The sequence below is a fragment of the Oryx dammah genome, unplaced genomic scaffold (genome assembly GCF_014754425.2).
Source record: "Oryx dammah isolate SB20612 unplaced genomic scaffold, SCBI_Odam_1.1 HiC_scaffold_23, whole genome shotgun sequence".
NCBI classification, from domain to species: domain Eukaryota; kingdom Metazoa; phylum Chordata; class Mammalia; order Artiodactyla; family Bovidae; genus Oryx; species Oryx dammah.
In genome coordinates this window covers 97,497,997-97,518,733 of record NW_024070207.1, presented here as the reverse complement: position 1 = coordinate 97,518,733, position 20,737 = coordinate 97,497,997, and the positions used below count along the sequence as shown (strand labels likewise).

Sequence of the window (20,737 nt, the reverse complement as noted above, 5' to 3'; positions counted from 1 at the left end):
TCTGTAGAGGCAGGTCAGGTGGTCTGGTATTCCCATCTCTTTCAGAATTTTCCACAGTTTATTGTGATCCACAGAGTCAAAGGCTTTGGCATAGTCAATAAAGCAGAAATAGATGTTTTTCTGGAACTCTCTTGATTTTTCAGTGATCCAGCGGATGTTAGCAATTTGATCTCTGGTTCCTCTGCCTTTTGTAAAACCAGCTTGAACATCTGGAAGTTCACGGTTCACATATTGCTGAAGCCTGGCTTGGACATGTTACCTCAATAAAAAATGCAACATCCATTTCTCATTGAGATTTGCCCTCCAGTAGGACTAGAACAATTGTGCAGCACTCAACCCAGAGTGAGCAGCAGAATGCCTCCTTCCTGATCTCTACCCTGAACTCCTTTCAGAGTGTGTTGAAGGTCATCAAGTACAGTAGCTAATGACCTAATCCTTACAGAACCACATGGCAAGTGACGATTTTTGGTTGGAATGTCCCTTTCATGATCATAAATTTGACCATGGTTTGACCATTTTGTCTCATGGTGCTAGGAATGCTTATTCCCAGGTGAAGTGATTATTTTTGTTGATAGACCATTCAATGGGCTATTCCTGTACTGGGAAAAAAAAAGTGAAAGTGTTAGTCACTCAGTGCTGACTGACTCTTTGTGACCCCATGGACTATAGCCCACCACGTTCCTCTGTCCATGGAATTCTCCATGCAAGAATACTGGAGTGGGTAGCCATTCCCTTCTTCAAGGGATCATTCCAACCCAGGGATCAATGCAGGTCTTCTGCATTGCCAGCAGATTCTATATAGTCTGAGTAACCTTAACAGTAGCGAAAAGTCTCTGGACCACCTGTCTTACTAGTCTCTCATGGTCTAGAAAATGATTACTTCTTGTTGCTTCTTCCCACATCCAGAGTTAAACTATTCTAATCATTGATCTCAAATAGGACTGTATACCTGATCAACCTCTTTAAGTCACCTCGTTACTATTATCATTGGTTTGGTCACACATTTGGTAATACCAAAAACAATGATCTTGAAAAACAGGCAGGATACAAGTAATATAGTGAGTTGTACTTGTAAGATCATACATAACAATTTTAAGTCAAGAATTTCCATTTGGTTTGGCCCACTGTATGCCAAGGTCATCTGATTTAGTCTCTTCTGTACCAACTCTTATCTTTAAAGGAAATTTTTTATTGGCCTTATTCATAAGGCACCCATCCCAATTTCCTAGTGTAATTAGGCTGATTATTCTTAGTATGGTTTAATTGTCCCCAACATAAAGAGGCCTTAAATGATCATAATCTGCTGTTAACCATATTAATCTATCCCACAACTGAGGGAGACTATAATCTTCAGCTAAAATTTTGCTTGTTGCTTTGTTCAAGCTTGAGTAACTTTAGAAGAAAATTCATATATATGGTTGTGATCAAATATTAGTGGGCTTCCCTGATAGCTCAATTGGTAAAGAATCTGCCTGCAATGCAGGAGACCTGGGTGTGATCCTTGGGTTGGGAAGATCCCGTGGAGAAGGAAATGGCTACCCACACCAGTATTCTTGCCTGGAGAATTCCATGGACTGTATAGTCCATGGGGTCGCAAAGAGTCGGACACAATTGAGTGACTTTCACTTTCACTTGCTATCATGTATAAAAAGAATTTTAGTAAACAGCACTTCTCTATCACTTCCTCTTTATTATAACTTGTACAGCCTATTCACTTATTTCTTGAAATGTGTAGGTTTGATTAAAAAGCACCTACTGAATCTATAATATATTTAATCATATTCACCAAGTGGTTGGTACTGACAGTGTTTTATATGCCACTAGTGCAGCACATATTGTCTGTCTACCATCTCAGTGGCCCTTGCACAGAAGATTTATATAATTTATACAGTGACTAGTACACATGCTAGTAATAAGTATTCTGGGTGATATATTAATAGTTTTAAAGTTAGAAACCGTATTCTTCACCATGGCAGTCACACAATCAGCTGTGTGGAGATATATGAAGGCACCGGTGGTGTAGATTAGGCCTACAGTTTTGGGCCTTGCCCCATGAACTTGCCTCTGAGTGACCTTACATGACTGTGATACATGGGATTATTAGAATTAGATGTTCCATTTGATGATCACATGGAAAAAGGTATTTCAGGTAGTTGATACCTGTACTTACTCAAAAAAGTTCATATATGCATTGTCTTCTAGAAATTTTATTTTAGAATTCTCATGCTCCTAATAAACACTTCTCTCATTAGAAAAATTGTATCTATTTTCTGACACCTCTTTCCCTAACAGGTCCATTTTCTTATATCTCATATGTGTAATTTGCCCCCAATTTCATAACCTTTTCTAGATTTATGAAACTGTCATTCATTGCTGTTCTTCAATCTATTCTTCCTAAACTATCGAGTGATCTCCTTAAGATGTCAACTGGATCATGTCACCTTCTCCCCAAAACGCTTCATGGATTTCCCATTATACTAAAAATATTATCTCACATCCTTCAGGAGCTGACCTCTGTCTTCCTCTACAAACTCCTTGCCCTGCATCATCCTGCTAACGTCCTCCCGGTGCTTCTCACTCCTGGCCTTCTTTCATTCCCTCAACCACCCAGAGTTCTTACCTCAGGCCCTTTGTCCATCTTCCTCCTTGTCCATCCCATGCCCAGCTTCTTCTCATTCTTGAAGACATGCTGTGCATGATTACGTCTCACAGAGGCCTTCCTTGAGTTTTCAACTGAAATTAGGTTCCCTGCACTTAAACTTTTAAAAGTTTTTGTAGCTTTAACAAAAACTTACACTCTATACAGCACTCATCATAGCTGTTAACTGTGCCTATTTATAGGATAACTTGTCTCCCTAGAGAATAAATTATGCAAGTGCATGGGCTTTTGCTGTTTCATCCAAAACAACATCCTGAGAGCTTAGCACATTGCCAACATACCTCAGAATGAATGCATCATTGCTGTCCCATTTCACCTTTAGATGGCCTCAAAAAATTCCCTTACTTTATCTGCAAATAATAACTTTCTCCTATTTCTACGACTTCTGTCTTCATAGTTCTTGGCACTGAAAGGTATCGATAGCATTTTGTTGTTGCTGTTGCTGTTGCAGTTGAGGTGAATATCTCTGTAAGTAGATTTTGGGGAAATAGGTATGGGGAAGCATCATTGTGTTCAGTGTAATACAGTGAGATGACTCAGCAAAATGTCAAGAAGCCCTTTGGGGAAAATCTCTCGTGACAAGATGCTAAGAGACAAATATATCTCATAGAATTTGGAACAACTTGCTATTTCATAGTTAGATAGGTTTTTCAGCAGAATTCTGCCTAAACACATTGTCTGTATTTGCGCTTGCTTCAGGACAAAAAGAAGAGCACTGTGTACCATATTAAGCACAGAAGGAAGTTGGAGATGAAGGAGCAATTCTGAGACATGGGCCAGAAGATAAGAATACAGTGAAAGGAGGAAATCAGAAGCATCACTGGCCATTAGAAATGCCCTCCGTACCAGGAATTTGCAGAAATACTTGGTGGAATATTGATCTACCTACAGAGGGTTGAAACCAATCTTAATTCTAAAAGAAATCGGTTTTACTGCCTATGCCAATGGGCTTTAGGATGCTAAACCTAAAGAGAATCAAAAAGTTGACTCAAGATTTCAAGTATAATTCCTTAGAAATGATCTTCAGGCATTATATCAGAGTTATTGTCTAAGATTTATAACACTGGCATTTCTGACCCCAAGATATTCTATGTTCTCCTGAAACTACATGAAGAAAAAAATCTCTAAGAAGTCATTTTAACGTCTTGTTGTTTTATAATTTTGTATGTTCCAAGAAATCTTTGTCCAGTATATGTTATAAGGTTTTTAAAATATATATATATATATATATTTGATAAGATAGTAGATATAATGAGAAAGGCAATATTTTGATGGGAACATTATCATTTCAGTCTCAATATTTTACATGTAAAGACAATAGAAAAAAAGTTATGTTATTTAGTCATGTAGGGTAAAATCCAGTTATTTAATGCTCTAATTGTTTTCTTTTTTAAAAATTCTTTTAATTTAATTAATTTCTTTTTATTTTTGGCTGTGCTGGGTCTTCATTGCTGTGCAGGCTTTTTTCTAGTTATAGCGAGCAGGGGCTGCTGTCTAGTTCTGGTGTGCAGGCTTCTCATTGCAGTGGCTTTTTTTGTTGCAGAGCATGGGCTGGAGGGTGCCCCAGCTTCAGTAGTTGTGGCATGCAGGCTTAGTTGCTCTGTGGCGTGTGGGATCTTTCCAGACCAGGGATCGAACCCATGTCTCCTGCATTGGCAGGTGCATTCTTTACCACTGAGCCACCAGGGAAGCCCTCTAAATTTTTCTCAATATTTCCCAAATGTATTTTTTGTGCTCTTAAATTTATGAGAGATACATAACTACATTGCAGGAAATTAGAAATACTGAGCAGTGTGCAGTTGAGTTCAGTCGCTCAGTTGTGTCCGACTCTTTGCAACCCCATGAATCACAGCACACCAGGCCTCCCTGTCCATCACCAAATCCCAGAGTTCACTCAAACTCACGTCCATCGAGTCGGTAATGCCATCCAGCCATCTCATCCTCTGTCGTCCCCTTCTCCTCTTGCCCCCCAATCCCTCCCACCATCAGAACCTTTTCCAATGAGTCAACTCTTCGCGTAAGGTGGCCAAAATATTAGAGTTTCAGCTTTAGCATCAGTCCTTCCAATGAACACCCAGGACTGATCTCCTTTAGAATAGACTGGTTGGATCTCCTTGCAGTCCAAGGGACTCTCAAGAGTCTTTGCCAACACCACAGTTCAAAAGCATCAATTCTTCGGCACTCAGCTTTCTTCACAGTCCAACTCTCACATCCATACATGACCACTGGAAAAACCATATCCTTGGCTAGATGGACCTTTGTTGGCAAAGTAATGTCTCTGCTTTTTAATATGTTATCTAGGTTGGTCATAACTTTTCTTCCAAGGAGTAAGTGTCTTTTAATTTCATGGCTGCAATCACCATCTGCGGTACATAAGGGTAAATCCTTCTTGTTTTTCAGAGTTTCTCCCCTGTTTGCTGTTTCTGAAAATAAGGGACAGCTTAAAGTAATGAATTGGAGAAGCAATGGCACCCACTCCAGTACTCTTGCCTGGAAAATCCCATGGATGGAGGAGCCTGGTAGGCTGCAGTCCATGGGGTCGCTAAGTCGGACATGACTGAGCAACTTCACTTTCACTTTTCACTTTCATGCATTGGAGAAGGAAATAGCAACCCACTCCAGTGTTCTTGCCTGGAGAATCCCAGGGATGGGGGAGCCTGGTGGGCTGCCGTCTATGGGGTCACACAGAGTCAGACAAGACTGAAGCATATGCCAAAGAGACATATTCTGGGGTGGTAAACTCTGTTCTCCTACAATGTATACATGTGAGATGCTCAGGAAAACGAAGTAACTTCCTGAAATAGCTAAAGTCACTGCCTTAAATACCATCTGAAGACAGAAGATATTGAAGGTGGGGGAGACACTTAGGGGAGATGATCAGGAAAAACACAGTAAACAAAGCTAAGGTTATCATGCAAATTTTAAGTTGGTACCTTCTCCATACATAAGAGTTTACAGACATTTAGTCATCCTCCCATTCCTATAATAGAGAGGGATCCATAGCAAGTGGATATTTTCTTTATGAATGTAAATGTACGTGTCTTACCAAATGTTTTCAGAGCTTCTCCTGTGTCTGCTGTTCCTTAAATATGCTCAGCTCAAGATAAGCCTTATGCCCAAGAGGCAGACCTTGGGGTGGCATATTCTATTCCCCTTCCCCTAACAGCTGGGAGTATGTGAGTTTAATTTTAGTGTAGGTTGGTCTGTTCCTCTAGTATATTGGTGTCTGTCTGCATATTGGTCTGTTCTCTTGCAAAACTTCTAAGGAGCATTTAAACTTGAATTTTCATGGGAATTCACAGGAATTTATATTCCCTTCCAACAACCTGAGCTCTTATTTGTTTTACAAATAGGCAGAATTAATTTAGGCCAAAGAATCTTCTTCCCTAATATCCTAACTAGGAGAAAACAAAGGAATTTTCCTCTGAATTTGATTAACACTCAAGAGAGGAAGGAGAGGGTAGGGATTGTGGGTGGGGAGTGGGAAGATAACAAAACAGTATTCACTGCTACTCACCTGCCCAGCTCCTTGCTTGCTTGTCCTGGGGCCTTTGATTGGGCAGATTTGGAAAAGTAGCATGGTAAATAATGAAACAGGATGGCTAGATTTGCTCTGTATTGGAAACAGCAGAGAGTAAGTGGTGAAGAGAAAGAATGGATTGGATGGCTTCACAAGTCGTTTATCCACCTGGGATGTCAGAATGTGTGTTCAGCACAACATGGATGATCTGTGACCTGTGTTCTCTGTTCTAATAAACTAACACAGAAGAGATAATGTTTGTCTGAATGCTTCTGGATGATTTCTGCTGCAAAACTTGTAGCAAGGCTGCTAATCAAGAGGAAAATGCAGCTGTGTCTTGGTGATAAAAATTGCTTTCCAGTGACTGACTGTGTTTGTCAGTCTTCTGCAAGGGAAATCAAGAGTAAAGGATGGCCAAAGTTTCCTTCACACTTCTGCACACACAGAGAAAAGTTACTCAAATGGCCAAAACAAGGGTTAAAGTCATAGAAACAGATTCAGCATGGAGTCAAAATGAACCCTTCCTTTTAACAAAAGCTGTACTTGAAATTCTGAATTTGGATCTTGTCCTAGGCTAGCAATATGCCCTGTGTCCTCTCTTGTGATGCTGGCCCATGGCTTCCAGGCAATCACAGGATTGTTAGGGGAAGCATACTGACTGAAACTGCCCACCCTGGCCAGGCTCTCTAGTAACCATTTGCATGAGTTGTTTTATGACAAGAGGTCCTGATAAGGAACACGGAAATAATAAGCCATCGCCAACCAGAAGAGTTTGGGAAAGGTCAAAAGGAGACACCACGTGTCCATCTACCTCGCAGAATCCCTCTCGCTAGCATGCATCTTGGCTGAGTGATGCGTGCACCACTAGGAAGGACTCTGAGTCAGAATGATTGAACAAAGACAACCCGGAAACTAACTCCATCAACACAAAACCTGAGGCTGCGAGCCATGTAGCAGAGCAGTTCTCCTGGGTTCACTTACCCTACTGCTTTCTGCCCACGTGCCCTCTTCCAATAAAGTCGCTTGCTTTGTCAGCACATGTCTCCTCGGACAATTCTTTTCTGAGTGTTAGACAGGAGCCCACTCTTCGGGCCCTGGAGGGGGCCCCCCTTCCTACAAGAGGATCATGAAGGTAAACAACCAATGCACTTAAAGCACCCTGTCCCTGCACAAGCATTCTGTTTTTCACTTTCAGTTTAGTGTTCAGTAAATGTCATGAGACATTTAACACTTTTGTATAAGCAGGCCTTGTATTAGAGTATTTTCCCCAACCGTAGGCTACGTGGGTGTTCTGATTGCATTTAAGGAAGCCTACACTAAGCTATGATGCTCACTTTGATAGTCAGGTATTTAGCATACATTTTTTATTTAGAGTATTTTCAATTCATGAAGGATTTATTGGGATGGAACCCCATGACAAATTGAGGAAGATATGTGCATAAAATGTATTTCCCTGTTTCATCTGAATATGGTACACATTCATGAATTTAGCCACTGTCCGTAAAAAAACTGCAGATGAAAGGCAGGAGGGAGAAGAGGTATAGTTTTCTCTGTATGGAAGGGCAGAGTGTGTCAGTTATTCAGTGACTTTCTCCTTTAGGGAATGCATGGCATGGAGAACTCAGGTAGGCTAAGGACCCTCACGGTTGCCAAGATAAAGATGTTATTTCAGACATAGGAAGACAAATGTTTTCCCCTTGGAGGTTGCTGTGTCCTGATGTTTCCCTTCTGTACTGGTTTGCAATTTTCTTAACCTCATTCACTGTCTTTGGAGTGCAAGGTTGGGGAGATGAAATGGCACAAGTCCTTATGCCCAGTATAGGTAGAAGAGGCTCAGGACAGGACAGGGTGACACGTGTGCTGCTCCCAGAGTAGCTCTTCCATCTCACAGCTGACCTACAATCACCCATGGTGCTGCAGTTTCTTTTATTCTCATCTAGAGTGTTTCTTAATGTGATGGAGTTTTCTATTATAAACTCTAACAAAGATGAAAGGCCATTCAATACGGAAAGATATTCTTTTCAGCAAATGCTGTTGGAACAATCACCATATTAATACATCTTCAAAAAATAAAAAATGGAAAACCTTACCTCATTCCTTTTAGTACAGAAAAATTAACTGAGCATATATAAAGCAAATAAAAATGAAACTATGAAAGTTCCCAAGAAAATGTAGGAGACAATCTCTGAGACTTTGGGTGAGAGAAGTTCTGTGGCCTGTTAGGAATGGATCAACACAGCAGAAAGTGAGTGAGTAGGTAAAGCTTCACCTGTATTGACACTAAAGTTATTAGTTGATGCATCAGTAACAGTCTCTGATTCACCTTTTAAGTTTTAAAACAGGGATCCAGGAATCTCTCCAGGGCCCCAGGCACCATCCACATGCAGCTCAGGATCTCCAGAGAGGGAGGGAGAAGGTAATCCATGGGAGCCTGGAAAACACAAAATCCATCTTCTCCTCATAAACAAACTAGGTAAGAGGGTAGGGTGGGCCATCTGAGCCCCTAGTGTATTTGGGTACCTGTGCCTGGTAAGATGATATATATAAAAATCCTAGTGCATGCGCATGTGTGCTCAGTTACTTCAGGTGTGTAGGACTCTTTGTGACCCAGTGGACTAATTTGTGACCAGTGGCTATGATGGAACCAACCTCTAACAAATCCCCACACAGCACCCAAGTGAGCATGAACTGCGTGACTCCTTACCCCCAGGAGAGATCAGGGGTCAGGTCTCTCCTCATCACAGTTTCTGAAAGTGGTCCTTATGGATCCTTAAGGATCTGCAGTGGCAGAATTTAGATGAAATTTCCATCTCGAGAGGAGGAAAATGCCACATGTGGTTGGAATTTTCTACATCTCCGATGACAAGTGAAATTCATTTCCAGGCAAGTTTTAGTGTCAGTACATTAATTTGAAAGGTGGACCAGAAAATTATCTGTCAGAAACTTGGTCATACTACAACTCATACTTAAAATCTGTCTAAAATTAATACCAGATCATTCTAGGCTTCAGTGACACATACTGCTCTAGGGCTTTTGTTACTACTGCACCTAACAGTTCTATGCCTGCTGTCACTCCAGATTAAGTGTTGCACATTTGTTCTAGTCCTACTTGAGGGCAAATCTGAATGAGAAATGGAAGATGTGTTTTAAATTGAGGTAACATGTATGAATGATTTAAGAAACTTGAATAATGAGAACACAGATAGTAAGAGATTCATAGGAGCCTTAATTTTTTTTGTCTACCTTCTCCATGTTTAAAGCATGTTCTAATAATGTGCTGTGGACCTGTTCTAAAGCATTTATTAACAGACCCTACAGGGATGTCCCTGGTGGTCCAGTGGATAAGACTGCACTCCCAGTATAGGGGGCCCAGGTTCAATCCCTGGTCAAGGAACTAGATTCCACATGCTGCAACTGAAGATATTGAATGTTGCAACTAAGACCCGCACAGCCAAATCAATAAATTAAAAAAAAAAAGAAAAAGAAAAAGGGCACAGCAAAGATCATTCACATGTCTCTTGAATGGGATAAATACACTTTTGATATAAATTATTGTAGAAGAGGCCTTAACTGTTAGTAGCATATTTATCAACCTTTCTTTACATATAAGTGGCAAAAAAGTTATTTCATATTGAAAAGACTCAACTGAAACATTTGTATTTTTCCAGACGAGACTGAAACACATTTTCTTCTTTTAACATTCTCCTTACAAGTATTACTATAGGTGAGAAGAACATGTTTGAATTTTATGAGACACCCAGCTGTTTGAATACAGTTGAGCTCTGTGAGAATGTAAATCGGGAAGAAAAAAACTTGAAAATAGATTGTGCAGGATAATATTAAAGCACTCTCTACAATCTTTGACCAGGACAGTGTCACTAAATACTTATTCCCACTTTTGGATAGTGTATTTATGCTGTCTTCTGGCAGTGGTCCCTTCAGGTAGGAATATTCAGTGTAACATGCTGTGCGTTGTTGTTCAGTCACTAAATTGCATCTGACTCTCTGCAACCCCGTGGCCTGTAGCCCTCCAGGCTCCTCGGTCCATGGGATTTTCCAGGCAGGAATACTGGAGTGGGTTGCCATGCGTTTCTCCAGGGGACCTTCTCAATCCAGGGATCAAACCTGTGTCACCTGCTTGGCAGGTGGATTCTTTACCACTGAGTTACCAGGGAACCCCAATAGGCTGTACTAGCCTCAGATTATTTCGTATTTCCACACAGACTCACTCTCTGTCACTTTCTAGGCTGAAAGCTGTGCTGCTGTACATATGGAATGAGTCCAGAATTTTAACGGCTCTGCTGAGTAAACAGAAATAGAATGATGTTACATCATCACTGTTCTGACAGTCTGCTGGTTTCAGTATGCCAGGCTATATGCTAAACATTCACAGAAAACTGTAAAAATTAAACATTTGGAAAATACCAAGTGTTCATGAAGGACTGGAGTAACTCATACTCAACTTCACACAGCATTGGGGAAAAACAGTTTGGTATGTTCAATAAAATAAACAAGAGCCTAGTTAATGACCCACAGTTCCAGTATTTTGCATGTAATGCTCACACACAAGCACTAAACCATGCTTACAGAATGTCCTGAGCAGCATTGTTCCTAAAGGCAAAAACTAGAATCAGCCCAAGTGGGCTTCCATGGGAGAAAGGACTAATTTATTAATTGGAAGAGGATGCACTGGGATCTTATACAACAGAAAAGCAATACAGCAGCTGCATGCATCAGTATGAAGTTCAAAAAACAGGCACAGAGAAAAATATGCTATAGGAGTATTATATTCATATACTACTAAATGAGCTAAAATGAAAAACAGAAAATTTATGTGTTAAACATATAGAGTGAGAGCAAGAAAATAATATGCATTTGCACCCTGAGTAATTCTAGACTGATTAGAGGAAGGGGAGGTCAGGCAGGAGTGTTCAGGTGACTCTGTGGTACTGATAATTTGTTATCGTTCCCTCGTGTCCCATTCTTGTGACCCCATGGATTGCAGCATGCCAGGCTTCCCTGTCCTTCGTCATCTCTTGGAGTCTGCTCAAACTCATGTCCATTAATTCAGTGATGCCATCCAACCATCTCATCCTCTGTCGTCCCCTTCTCCTCCTGCCCTCAGTCTTTCCCGGCATCAGGGTCTTTTAAAATGAGTCAGCTCTTTGCATCAGGTGGCCAAAGTATTGGAGTTTCAGCTTCAACATCAGTCCTTCCAATGAATGCCCAGGACTGATCTCCTTTAGGATGGACTGGTTGGATCTCCTTGCAGTCCAAGGGACTTTCAAGAGTCTTCTCCAGCACCATAGTTCAAAAGCATCAATTCTTCGGTGCTTAGCCTTCTTTATGGTACAGCTCCCACATCTATACATGACTATTGTAAAACCATTTTTGACTATACAGACCTCTATTGGCAAAGTAATGTCTTTGCTTTTTAATACACTGTCTAGGTTTGTCGTAGCTTTTCTTCCAAGGAGGAAGCGTCTTTTAATTTCATGGTTGCAATCACCATCTGCAGTGATTATGGAGCCCCAAAAGTCTCTCACTGTTTCCATTGTTTCCCCATCTACTTGCCATGAAGTGATGGGACTGGATGCCATGATCTTCACTTTTTGAATGTTGAGGATGTAGCCAGCTGTTTCACTCTCTTCTTTCACAGTCATCAAGAATCTGTTTAGTTCCTCTTTGCTTTCTGACATAAGGGTGGTGTCATCTGCATATCTGAGGGTATATTCTGTTCTAAATTAGGTGCCAAACACGCAAACCCTCATTGAATTTTCATTGTTTATACTGATATATGCCTTTCATAAGTGTGCTGTTTTTCACATTAAAAAATGTGATTGTGAAACTATTTTAGGATTAGCAATTTGCTCGGATGTGAACTCTATCTGACATGGACTTGCTTCTCTAGAGTGGAGGACATCATTTCCAATATTGAAGTTGATTTGGGCCTATCACTGTATAAGGGCGTACCTCCACAAAATAAGTTTTGACATATAAGATTTCTTTTTAATATGTTGTTGTATTTGATCTGCTAATATTTGTTGGGGATTTTTGCCTGTATGTTCATGAGAGATGTTAGTCTGTTGTTTTCTTGTAATGTCCTTGTTTGATTTTGGCATTAGGATACTGCTACCCTCATAACATGAGTTAGGAAGTATTCCCTCAGCTTCTGTGTTCTCCAATAGAATGTAGAAACATTGATACAGTCTGTTCTTAAAAACCTGGCAGAACTCATCCCATTTAGAATTCTGGCAGAATTCTGAATTCATTTAGACCTGGGGCATTCTGTCTTGAAAGCTGATTAACTATTGGTCCTTTTTTCCTTAGTAGATATTGGCCTATTCAGATTATCTGTTTGATCATTTTTAATTAGAAAATAAACTCAGGATACTAAGGAGTCACCCTGGGTGTAGCCTCCATCTAGATTTCTTTTGAATTATTTATAAATGTTAACATTGCTCTTCTCACTTTTAGTTTGATGATGTTTCCTCTCACCTTTATGGAATCACAACAAAGTACACAACTCAGTTTTCATATGAGCTACTCTCTCTTACACTGTTTGTATTGCTTTAACTGGAAATTAAATTGTCCAGCTATCTGAACTTGTCAAGTAGTGTTAGGAATATCGTAAAGAACACGGGTTATTCTTGGTGTACACATTCATCTCCCCATGAGAGAAGACTTACAACAGAGCAGCCCAACAGCCCTGAATCTTGAGTGTGCCCTTCAGATCACCTGACTCCATGTACAGAGACAGTAGAGTGCACCTGTTAATTAGGTGAACTGGTTGAGTAGACCTCGGTTTGTTAAATGAGCTCATGACACATTAGATACCATTGGAGCTGTTTCATTGCAAAAGAAATCTGCTTAGAAAGCATGGGTAGCCTGATATTTATGATCTCTCCATCTCCCAAGACTTCCCTCATCTTCTCGTACAATAGTGAGTATAACTGGACATAGGGAAGGGCTGTCCTCAATAAGGGCATCCCTTCAGGTTCCTTGAGATCAGTTGAGTAAAAGGGAGAGGAAACTACATTCACAGTGTATTTCAAGACCTCTGCATGTATTACATAACACAGAGCTCTGTCTATACCACACATGTCTTAGGTCCTTATTTTAATCCTTGCAAATTAAAAAGCTCCTTCTGTAAAGCAAGATTATTTTTACTACACCACAGATGGCCCAGACAAATGATATTTTTCCAGTAATTATAATAAAATACAGTTTACAAAATCCTGCAAGCCAGATGTCTTCAGCCAACCCTGGTTAATATAGTAGTCTTATACATGTTTTTATTATTATTATTGAGATCATGCTCTACAAAATGTGAGCCTGGTGTGTGTGTGTGTGTGTGTGTGTGTGTGTGTGTGTGTTTGTAAAAATTGTGACATCTTAAAGGTTAAGTCTCAAGGTGGAGAGAAAGGAATTCCTAATGGCAGAGGAAGAAAAAGATTAAAGGAAGTATGTGTCTGTTTTTGGAAAATGTGAGTCACTGCTTTCTTACTCCCAAAACAGTTTGTAATTGGCTTATGTAGGTGACTGTGTATGAGAGAAACAAACAAAAAGTGAGAGGAAAGCAATCTTTAAATAAGAAAAAGTAATCATGTCTACTTTATATCAAAATTCCTTTTTTTTTCTGTTGTTTAACTCTTCCTCCTTTCTCCCTCTCTATTTTATAGAGGGGCTTAGAAATAAACATTGAATAAATGAAATCAGAAAAGACCACAAACATAAAATATAAATGACTACAGAATTGGGAAGCATGTTATGTTATAAATTATGTTATAAATTATTTTAAAGGAAACCGTTTATCCATCTATTTTGTCTTACAATATTTTATACTGAACTCAGAAAATTGAGCAGTGAAAACTCAACTTGGTTTTTCTCTATGTGCATTTTGCTTCTCTTTCTTAAAATGGAGCCTATCCTTAACAAAAAACAAAATTAAAAGGATATTCCAGTACAGCCATGAGTATTAGTGCTACACATCAGGTCAGTTTATGGCAGTCGATTTGGCTCCCTCGGAAGCACACACAACATCTTAAATCTATGACCGAATGAGTTTTCCAAGACTGAAAAAAGTAATAGTGAATTGGGAATAAACTCAAAGTGTTTGAAAATTATTTCAGTAGATAGTGAAAAGAAGGATATATTGAGAGAATATACATATTTGAATGTGTTCATGATTTACTTCATCTTTTTGCTTTCTCAAAATTCCTGACGTTTTGTCAAATAATGAATTATAAGAAATTCCAGTTTCTGCCTTTTTAACTCAAGGCTAATGGTAAAAATAAACAAACACAGACAGACTCTGGTGTCCATCACCCTCATTTGATGCCAGCTATGAACAGTTGCTTCCTATTGGGTTATCCCCTTGTCTTTCAGTCTTAACCATCATCCCTAATAATCAGTGATGCTTATTTTTCTTTTGTTTTTTACATGACCTATCAACTGTTCATATAAATCGAGCCAGTAAGTGTATTGTATAAATTTTATAAAGCAAGGTTTGCTTTTATTTTAATCCTCTCTTGTTGTTCAGTCAGTGAGTCATGTCCCACTCTTTGCAACCCCATGAACCGCAGCACTCCAGGCTTCCCTGTCTTTTACTATCTCCCAGATTCTCTCTGCCTTGTGCAGTTATCTGGATTCCATTCAGAATAGCTCCATAAATGGATTGCAGAGGTGGACTCTGCCCTCATTTTTGGCATTCACTGAGACAACTTATATGCAGGCAGAACTGCAGATCATCTATTCCAACTTCACCAGCTTACTGTATGTAACACCATGGATGAGATTTTCCCACACTCCTCACATCACCATTCTGAAAGTCCAACCTCCCTCAGAATCTTAAGAGTGGGTATTTGAGGTGCCCTTGAAAAGACATCATTATTTTCATCCATCAGTTAACCCATCACACATATATGAGAGTCAGGGAGAATAAGAGTTCTGAGAAATAGGAGCATAATAATAATAATACGTGGTTGAGAGCCACAAAGTCTAGAATACACTGATGCTAGCTGAAACAAACAAAGCTGACTCACCATTGCCAACTGGACCAAGTCAGTGGCAAGTAGAGCCTACTGTTAAGTTGACATGAACACCTTTCTCCTGGTCACCAGGTGATGTGATGAAGAGTAGGGTACACAGTGGCGAATTTTTACTCTCTTAGAAACTGTTTTGGTGCGGCTACTTTTAGTAGGAGTTGAGCCTGGAGAGACCTGAGGAGATTCTGTAGGTCAGTGCTTCTCAAACTTCACCTTGTACGTGAATCATTAGGGATTCCATTCAAGTACAGATTCTGATTCACTTGGTCTGGGGTCTGGCTAGGAATCTGCATTTCTAGCAAACTCCCAAATGAAGCCAATATTCTTGGTGTCAGGGAGCTCACTTTGAGTAGCAAGAATTTAGAGCCCTCAGCACGGAATCCACTGGATGAGCAGATGGAGAGATGAGGAAGGGATGGGACTGTGAGAAGAGAGGACAGGTGTGGATCCTGTTGAGACAAGCAAGATGTGGAAGACTTTCCTCCTTATCATGTAGAATCCCTTCCTCTCGACTTGTCAAGTTGTTGAGATTGTTGTTCAGTTGCTAAGGCATGTCCAACTCTGCAACCCTGTGGCCTGCAGCAGGCCAGGCTTCCCTGTCCTTCACTATCTCCTGGAGTTTGCTCAAACTCATGTCCATTGAGTCAGTGACACCATCCAACCATCTCATCCTCTGTCGCCCCCTTTTCTTCTTGCCCTCAGTCTTTCCCAGCATCAGGGTCTTTTCTAGTGAGTCAGCTCTTCACATCAGGTAGCCAAAATATTGGAGCTTTAGCATCAGTCCTTCCAGTGAATATTTGGGACTGAGTTTCTTTAGGTTGACTGGTTTGATCTCTTTGCTGTCCAAGGGACTATCAAGAATTTTCTCCTGTACCACAGTTCAAAAGCATCAATTCTTCAGCACTCAGCCTTCTTTTTGGTTCAACTCTCACATACATACATGACTACTGGAAAGACCATAACTTTGACTATACAGACCTGTACAACAGAGCAGCCACACAGCCCTGCCTCACATAAGCTGCTTCCTGTACACAGATAGTGGGAGCACTTGTTAATTAGATGAACTGGTTCAGTAGGCCTAGGTTGGTTAAATGAGCTCATAATACATTAAATACTGTATAAACTACTTCAGTATCAAAGAAATCTAACTAGAAAGCATAGGTAGCCTGACCTTTGTGATCTCTCACTTAATCGCCCAGGATTCTGCTGTTTCCTTATCCAATAGTTAGTTTATCCAGTTCTTTTAGTCCAGCACTCTCAAGAAAATGTTGGCTCCCTTATGTTTATTTAAAATACTGTTATCTCACCTTGTTACTCAACCACCCTGGGGTTCACTTCCCCAAAACACAAAGAAACCAATCTACTGGCACTGATTGTATAAGGGAAAGTACAGCCTTTGTTGCAGGCCAGGCAAGGAGAACCAGCAGCTCTTCAGTTGCTTTCACCAGAAGGTTTTTAACAACAGTGTGAGGCAAAGGGTCTCAGGGTGCATGATCACCTTGTGTTCAATTCTCTGATCTGTTAATGGTGAGGTAACAGGGTGATGTTTTCAGTAATCTCAGTCATGCACCATCTGGTTTCAGCAGGTCTTGGTTATACATTTTTGTGGCCAGCATGGAGTTAACTCTTTCTACATGGTGGGGTTTTGGTAACTGCAATGCCACTAAAGGATATATCTCAGAATATTATATAAAGCCCTTGAGAAAAAACTGAAGGTGTTTTAATGGCTAAACCATTATTTGTTCTTGGCTGACTGTTTTCATTTGTTTCTGTATATTCTCGTTTCTCTGATTAAATTTGCTGTAAGCTTTTTTAAAACAAGGGATGGGAGGGGCACACCAGGCTCTAGCCCCAGAAATGCCCCTCAGAGCAGTGCTTGACTTCCACATGAGCTTCAATTTCCGTTTTCTGGCTGCCTGCAAGGCATTTCCACGTGCACATCTAATAGGCATCTGAGACTTACATGACATGCCTTCCCACGTCCTTTTCATCTCCCCATTAATGTCCCCAGATTAATTAATAGCAACACTTTCAACCCAGGTGATCAAGTGAAAAAACTGGAATGGAGATTATTTCCCACCATTTCCCATTTTTCTCCTCTATCCCATAAGCAAATCATGTCTCCTTGTCCAAAATCCATCTGGAACATGTGAAGGTCTCCATTTCCTCAGCGACCACTCTATACAGCCACCACTGTCTCTCTGCCCTGCTGCTATGTCTCCTAACTTGTCTCCCAGCCTCAACTCACCCTCACTCACCTACTTTCTTTAAAGGAGCCGAAATCACTGGCTTAACATTCAGGGAGTCTATTTTATTTTTTATTCAGAAACAAAAATTTGACCTTAGCCTTGACCACATATTTTTCAGCCCTTCTCCTGAGGTAGTTTGAGTTTTCTGGTATGATTACTTTAATGGAAGAAAGGGTACAATGGAAGGGGGGAAAGTAAGTGTGTGTGTGTGTGTGTGTGTGTGTGTGAGGTAGTTTGAGTTTTCTGGTATGATTACTTTAATGGAAGAAAGGGTACAATGGAAGGGGGAAAGTAAGTGTGTGTGTGTGTGTGTGTGTGAGGTAGTTTGAGTTTTCTGGTATGATTACTTTAATGGAAGAAAGGGTACAATGGAAGGGGGGAAAGTAAGTGTGTGTGTGTGTGTGTGTGTGTGTGTGTGTGTGTGTGTGTGTGTGAGAGAGAGAGAGAGTTGGACCATAAAAATTGCTGAGAAGGGGGGAAAGTAAGTGTGTGTGTGTGTGTGTGTGTGTGTGTGTGTGTGTGTGTGAGAGAGAGAGAGAGAGAGAGAGAGAGTTGGACCATAAAAATTGCTGAGTGCCAAAGAATTGATGCTTTCGAACTGTGGTGCTGGAGAAGACTCTTGAGAGTCCCTTGGACTGCAAGACGATCAAACCAGTCAATCCTAAAGGAGATCAGTCCTGGGCGTTCATTGGAAGGACTGAACCTGAAGCTCCAATACTTTGGCTACCTGATTCAGAAAGCCAACTCATTAGAAACGACTCTGATGGTTGGAAAGATTGAAGACAGGAGGAGAAGGGGATGACAGAGGAAGAGATTGTTAGCATCACAAACTCAGTGGACATGATGTTGAGCAAACTCTGGGAGATGGTGAAGGACAGGGAAGCCTGGCGTGCTGCAGTCTGTGGAGTTACAAAGTTGGACATGACTTACAGACTGAACAACAACATATATGATGGATGGTTTTGAAGGGCAATATGCATGACTAGCATGGTGAGCTAGGATGTCACTCCAGTGTCTATAGGAAAGTCAGCCTATGGCTTAGTTACCAGTATCGTTGTTGTCCAATGATATGATGGACCCTGCCATAGCTGTTTAGGACCCAAGGTGCTACTCAGAAGCAACAAACTTTAACATTTGCATAATCTATTGAGCTATAAGTTTTCAGGTAAGGTTGAAGACTCCCTTATTTTACTCCCTGTCCAATCTCATTCTTCACTTCTCCCTAAAAGACAACCAGTATTTTGAATGCTGTACTGCTGCTGCTGCTGCTAAGTCACTTCAGTCGTGTCCAACTCTGTGCGACCCCATAGATGGCAGCCCACCAGGCTCCCCCGTCCCTGGGGTTCTCCAGGGAAGAACACTGGAGTGGGTTGCCATTTCCTTCTCCAATGCATGAAAGTGAAAAGTGAAAGTGAAGCTGCTCAGTCGTGTCTGACTCTTTGGGACCCCATGGACTGCAGCCTACCAGGCTCCTCCGTCCATGGGATTTTCCAGGCAAGAGTACTGGAGTGGGGTGCCATTGTCTAGTTATATATTTATGTATATCATTTTACCATGTACCCACATAGACTAGGGCCTCAGACGGCCCACCCCACCCTCTCCACTTACTTTGTTCATGGGGGTCCTGTGTTTTCCAGGATCTCAGGAACCCCTTCTCCATCCCTCTGCAGAGATCCTGAGCTGTATATGGACCAGACCTGGGTAGTTGAGAAAGATTCCTGGATACCTGTTTTAAAGTTTAAAAGATGGGAGAGTTGCACACAAGAATCAAACAGAGATCTTTATTTATTGAGGAACCAAATAACTTTATGTGAAGAACTGGTAAGACTGCAAGAAAAAAACTTAGGTGAACTTTTTCTGCAAGGGCAACACTGTGGTCTGCATGGCAGGCAGGGTGACCTTGGGCAGTCACTCGGAACTCATGGGAAAGTCCAGTCCAGGCTCAGTCCTTGTCACAGGTGCCCAGGGTGAGCTTGTCAAAGATGTACTCTGCCAGGCCGCCTTCTGGTGCCCCCATCTTGTGCACGTTGGTGAGATGGTCCCCCAGCCCCTTGATCAACTCGAGCTGCTGGTCCAAGTGGCGCGTCTCCAGGAAGTGGCGGGTCTCCAGGAAGTGGCACAGGTGGGCGTTGCTGCTCTCAGTGGCCAGGTGGTGCAGGTCAAGCAGGCTCTGGCTGACACTCTTCTCCAGGTGCAGGGCGTCCTGCGTGGCTTGGAGGCCCCTCTCCCGCTCTTGGGTCTCGGGCATCCTGATGTCCCAGAAGGAGATGCAGCCCCCTCGCTGGTTCTGCAGGAACATCAGGCTCTCGGTCGTCTTGCTGTGCTCCTGGGAGCGGAGCAGGAAGAAGCGGGAGAAGTGCTGCAGGGCCATGTCCTGGTGGTGGTGCCGGGAGCGGGCCCTGGCCCGGCACTGGAAGGAGGCGTCGAGCTCTAGGGCGGTGCAGCTGTTGACCGCGGCCTCGCACTCGGGGCGGTAGTGGTAGCGCACCTGCGAGGCTGCTGCGGGCAACATGGCGGGCAGCGGCAAGACCATCCGGAAGGCATCTCGGATGAGGGAGGTGAGGCGGGGGCAGCAGCGGGGTGGGCATCAGTGGGTGCGGAGGTGCTGGCCGCCTCCTTGGAGCCTTCTCACGGTGACCCATGATGGCGGCCAGAGGCGGGCTCTGGGTCCCGGGGCAGGTGGCTGGGTACGGGCTCTGGGATGGACAGGAAATGGTGACCGTTAGTGCAGGGTGAGCGCCTGGGCTTTGAGTCCCTTAAGGAAGAGGTCACCAGGTGGGCGGGGCCGGTGGGCAGGGCAAGAGCGCTGAGTCCAAGTTCCATCAAAGCCTAGGTGAGGCAGGAATGCTTTGACCTGAGTGCCTGATGCCTAAATTTTTGCAGTACTAATAATTTGAAAGAACTTTTTCTCATTCTCTAATTCAGCATCCTCCAACATTTTTGACACTAGGGACTGGTTTCCTGGAGGACAATTTTTCCCTTGGAGGGAGAGTATGTTTTCATGATTATTCTCCTAAGGAGAGCACAACCCAGATCCCTCAGGGGCACGGTTCACAGTAGGGTCTGTTCTCCTTTGAGAATCTAATGTCACTGCTGTGACAGGAGGTAGCACCCACGTGATAATATGAACAGTCGGGAGCTAGTGTCAATACAGGTGAAGCTTTATGTGCGCACCACTCACTTGCTGCCGTGTGGAGCCATTCCCAACAGGGTGTTGGGGAGACCTGCTCTGATTGTTTCCTTCTATAGTATGTTTCCTTAT

At 42.0% G+C, this 20,737-nt stretch overlaps 1 protein-coding gene across 1 annotated transcript; it reads right to left on the bottom strand.

The window, feature by feature from the left end:
• Positions 1-13,827: 13,827 nt before the first annotated feature.
• Positions 13,828-19,846, bottom strand: LOC120881670 (ferritin heavy chain-like; the record flags this gene model as incomplete). The annotated part of the gene is made up of 2 exons (XM_040265340.1): positions 19,438-19,846; positions 13,828-13,838 (listed from the first exon to the last, which is right to left on the bottom strand). Coding segments are annotated over exons 1-2 (420 nt in total), but the record flags the coding sequence as incomplete, so codon positions are not given.
• Between the last annotated feature and the right edge of the window lie 891 nt (positions 19,847-20,737).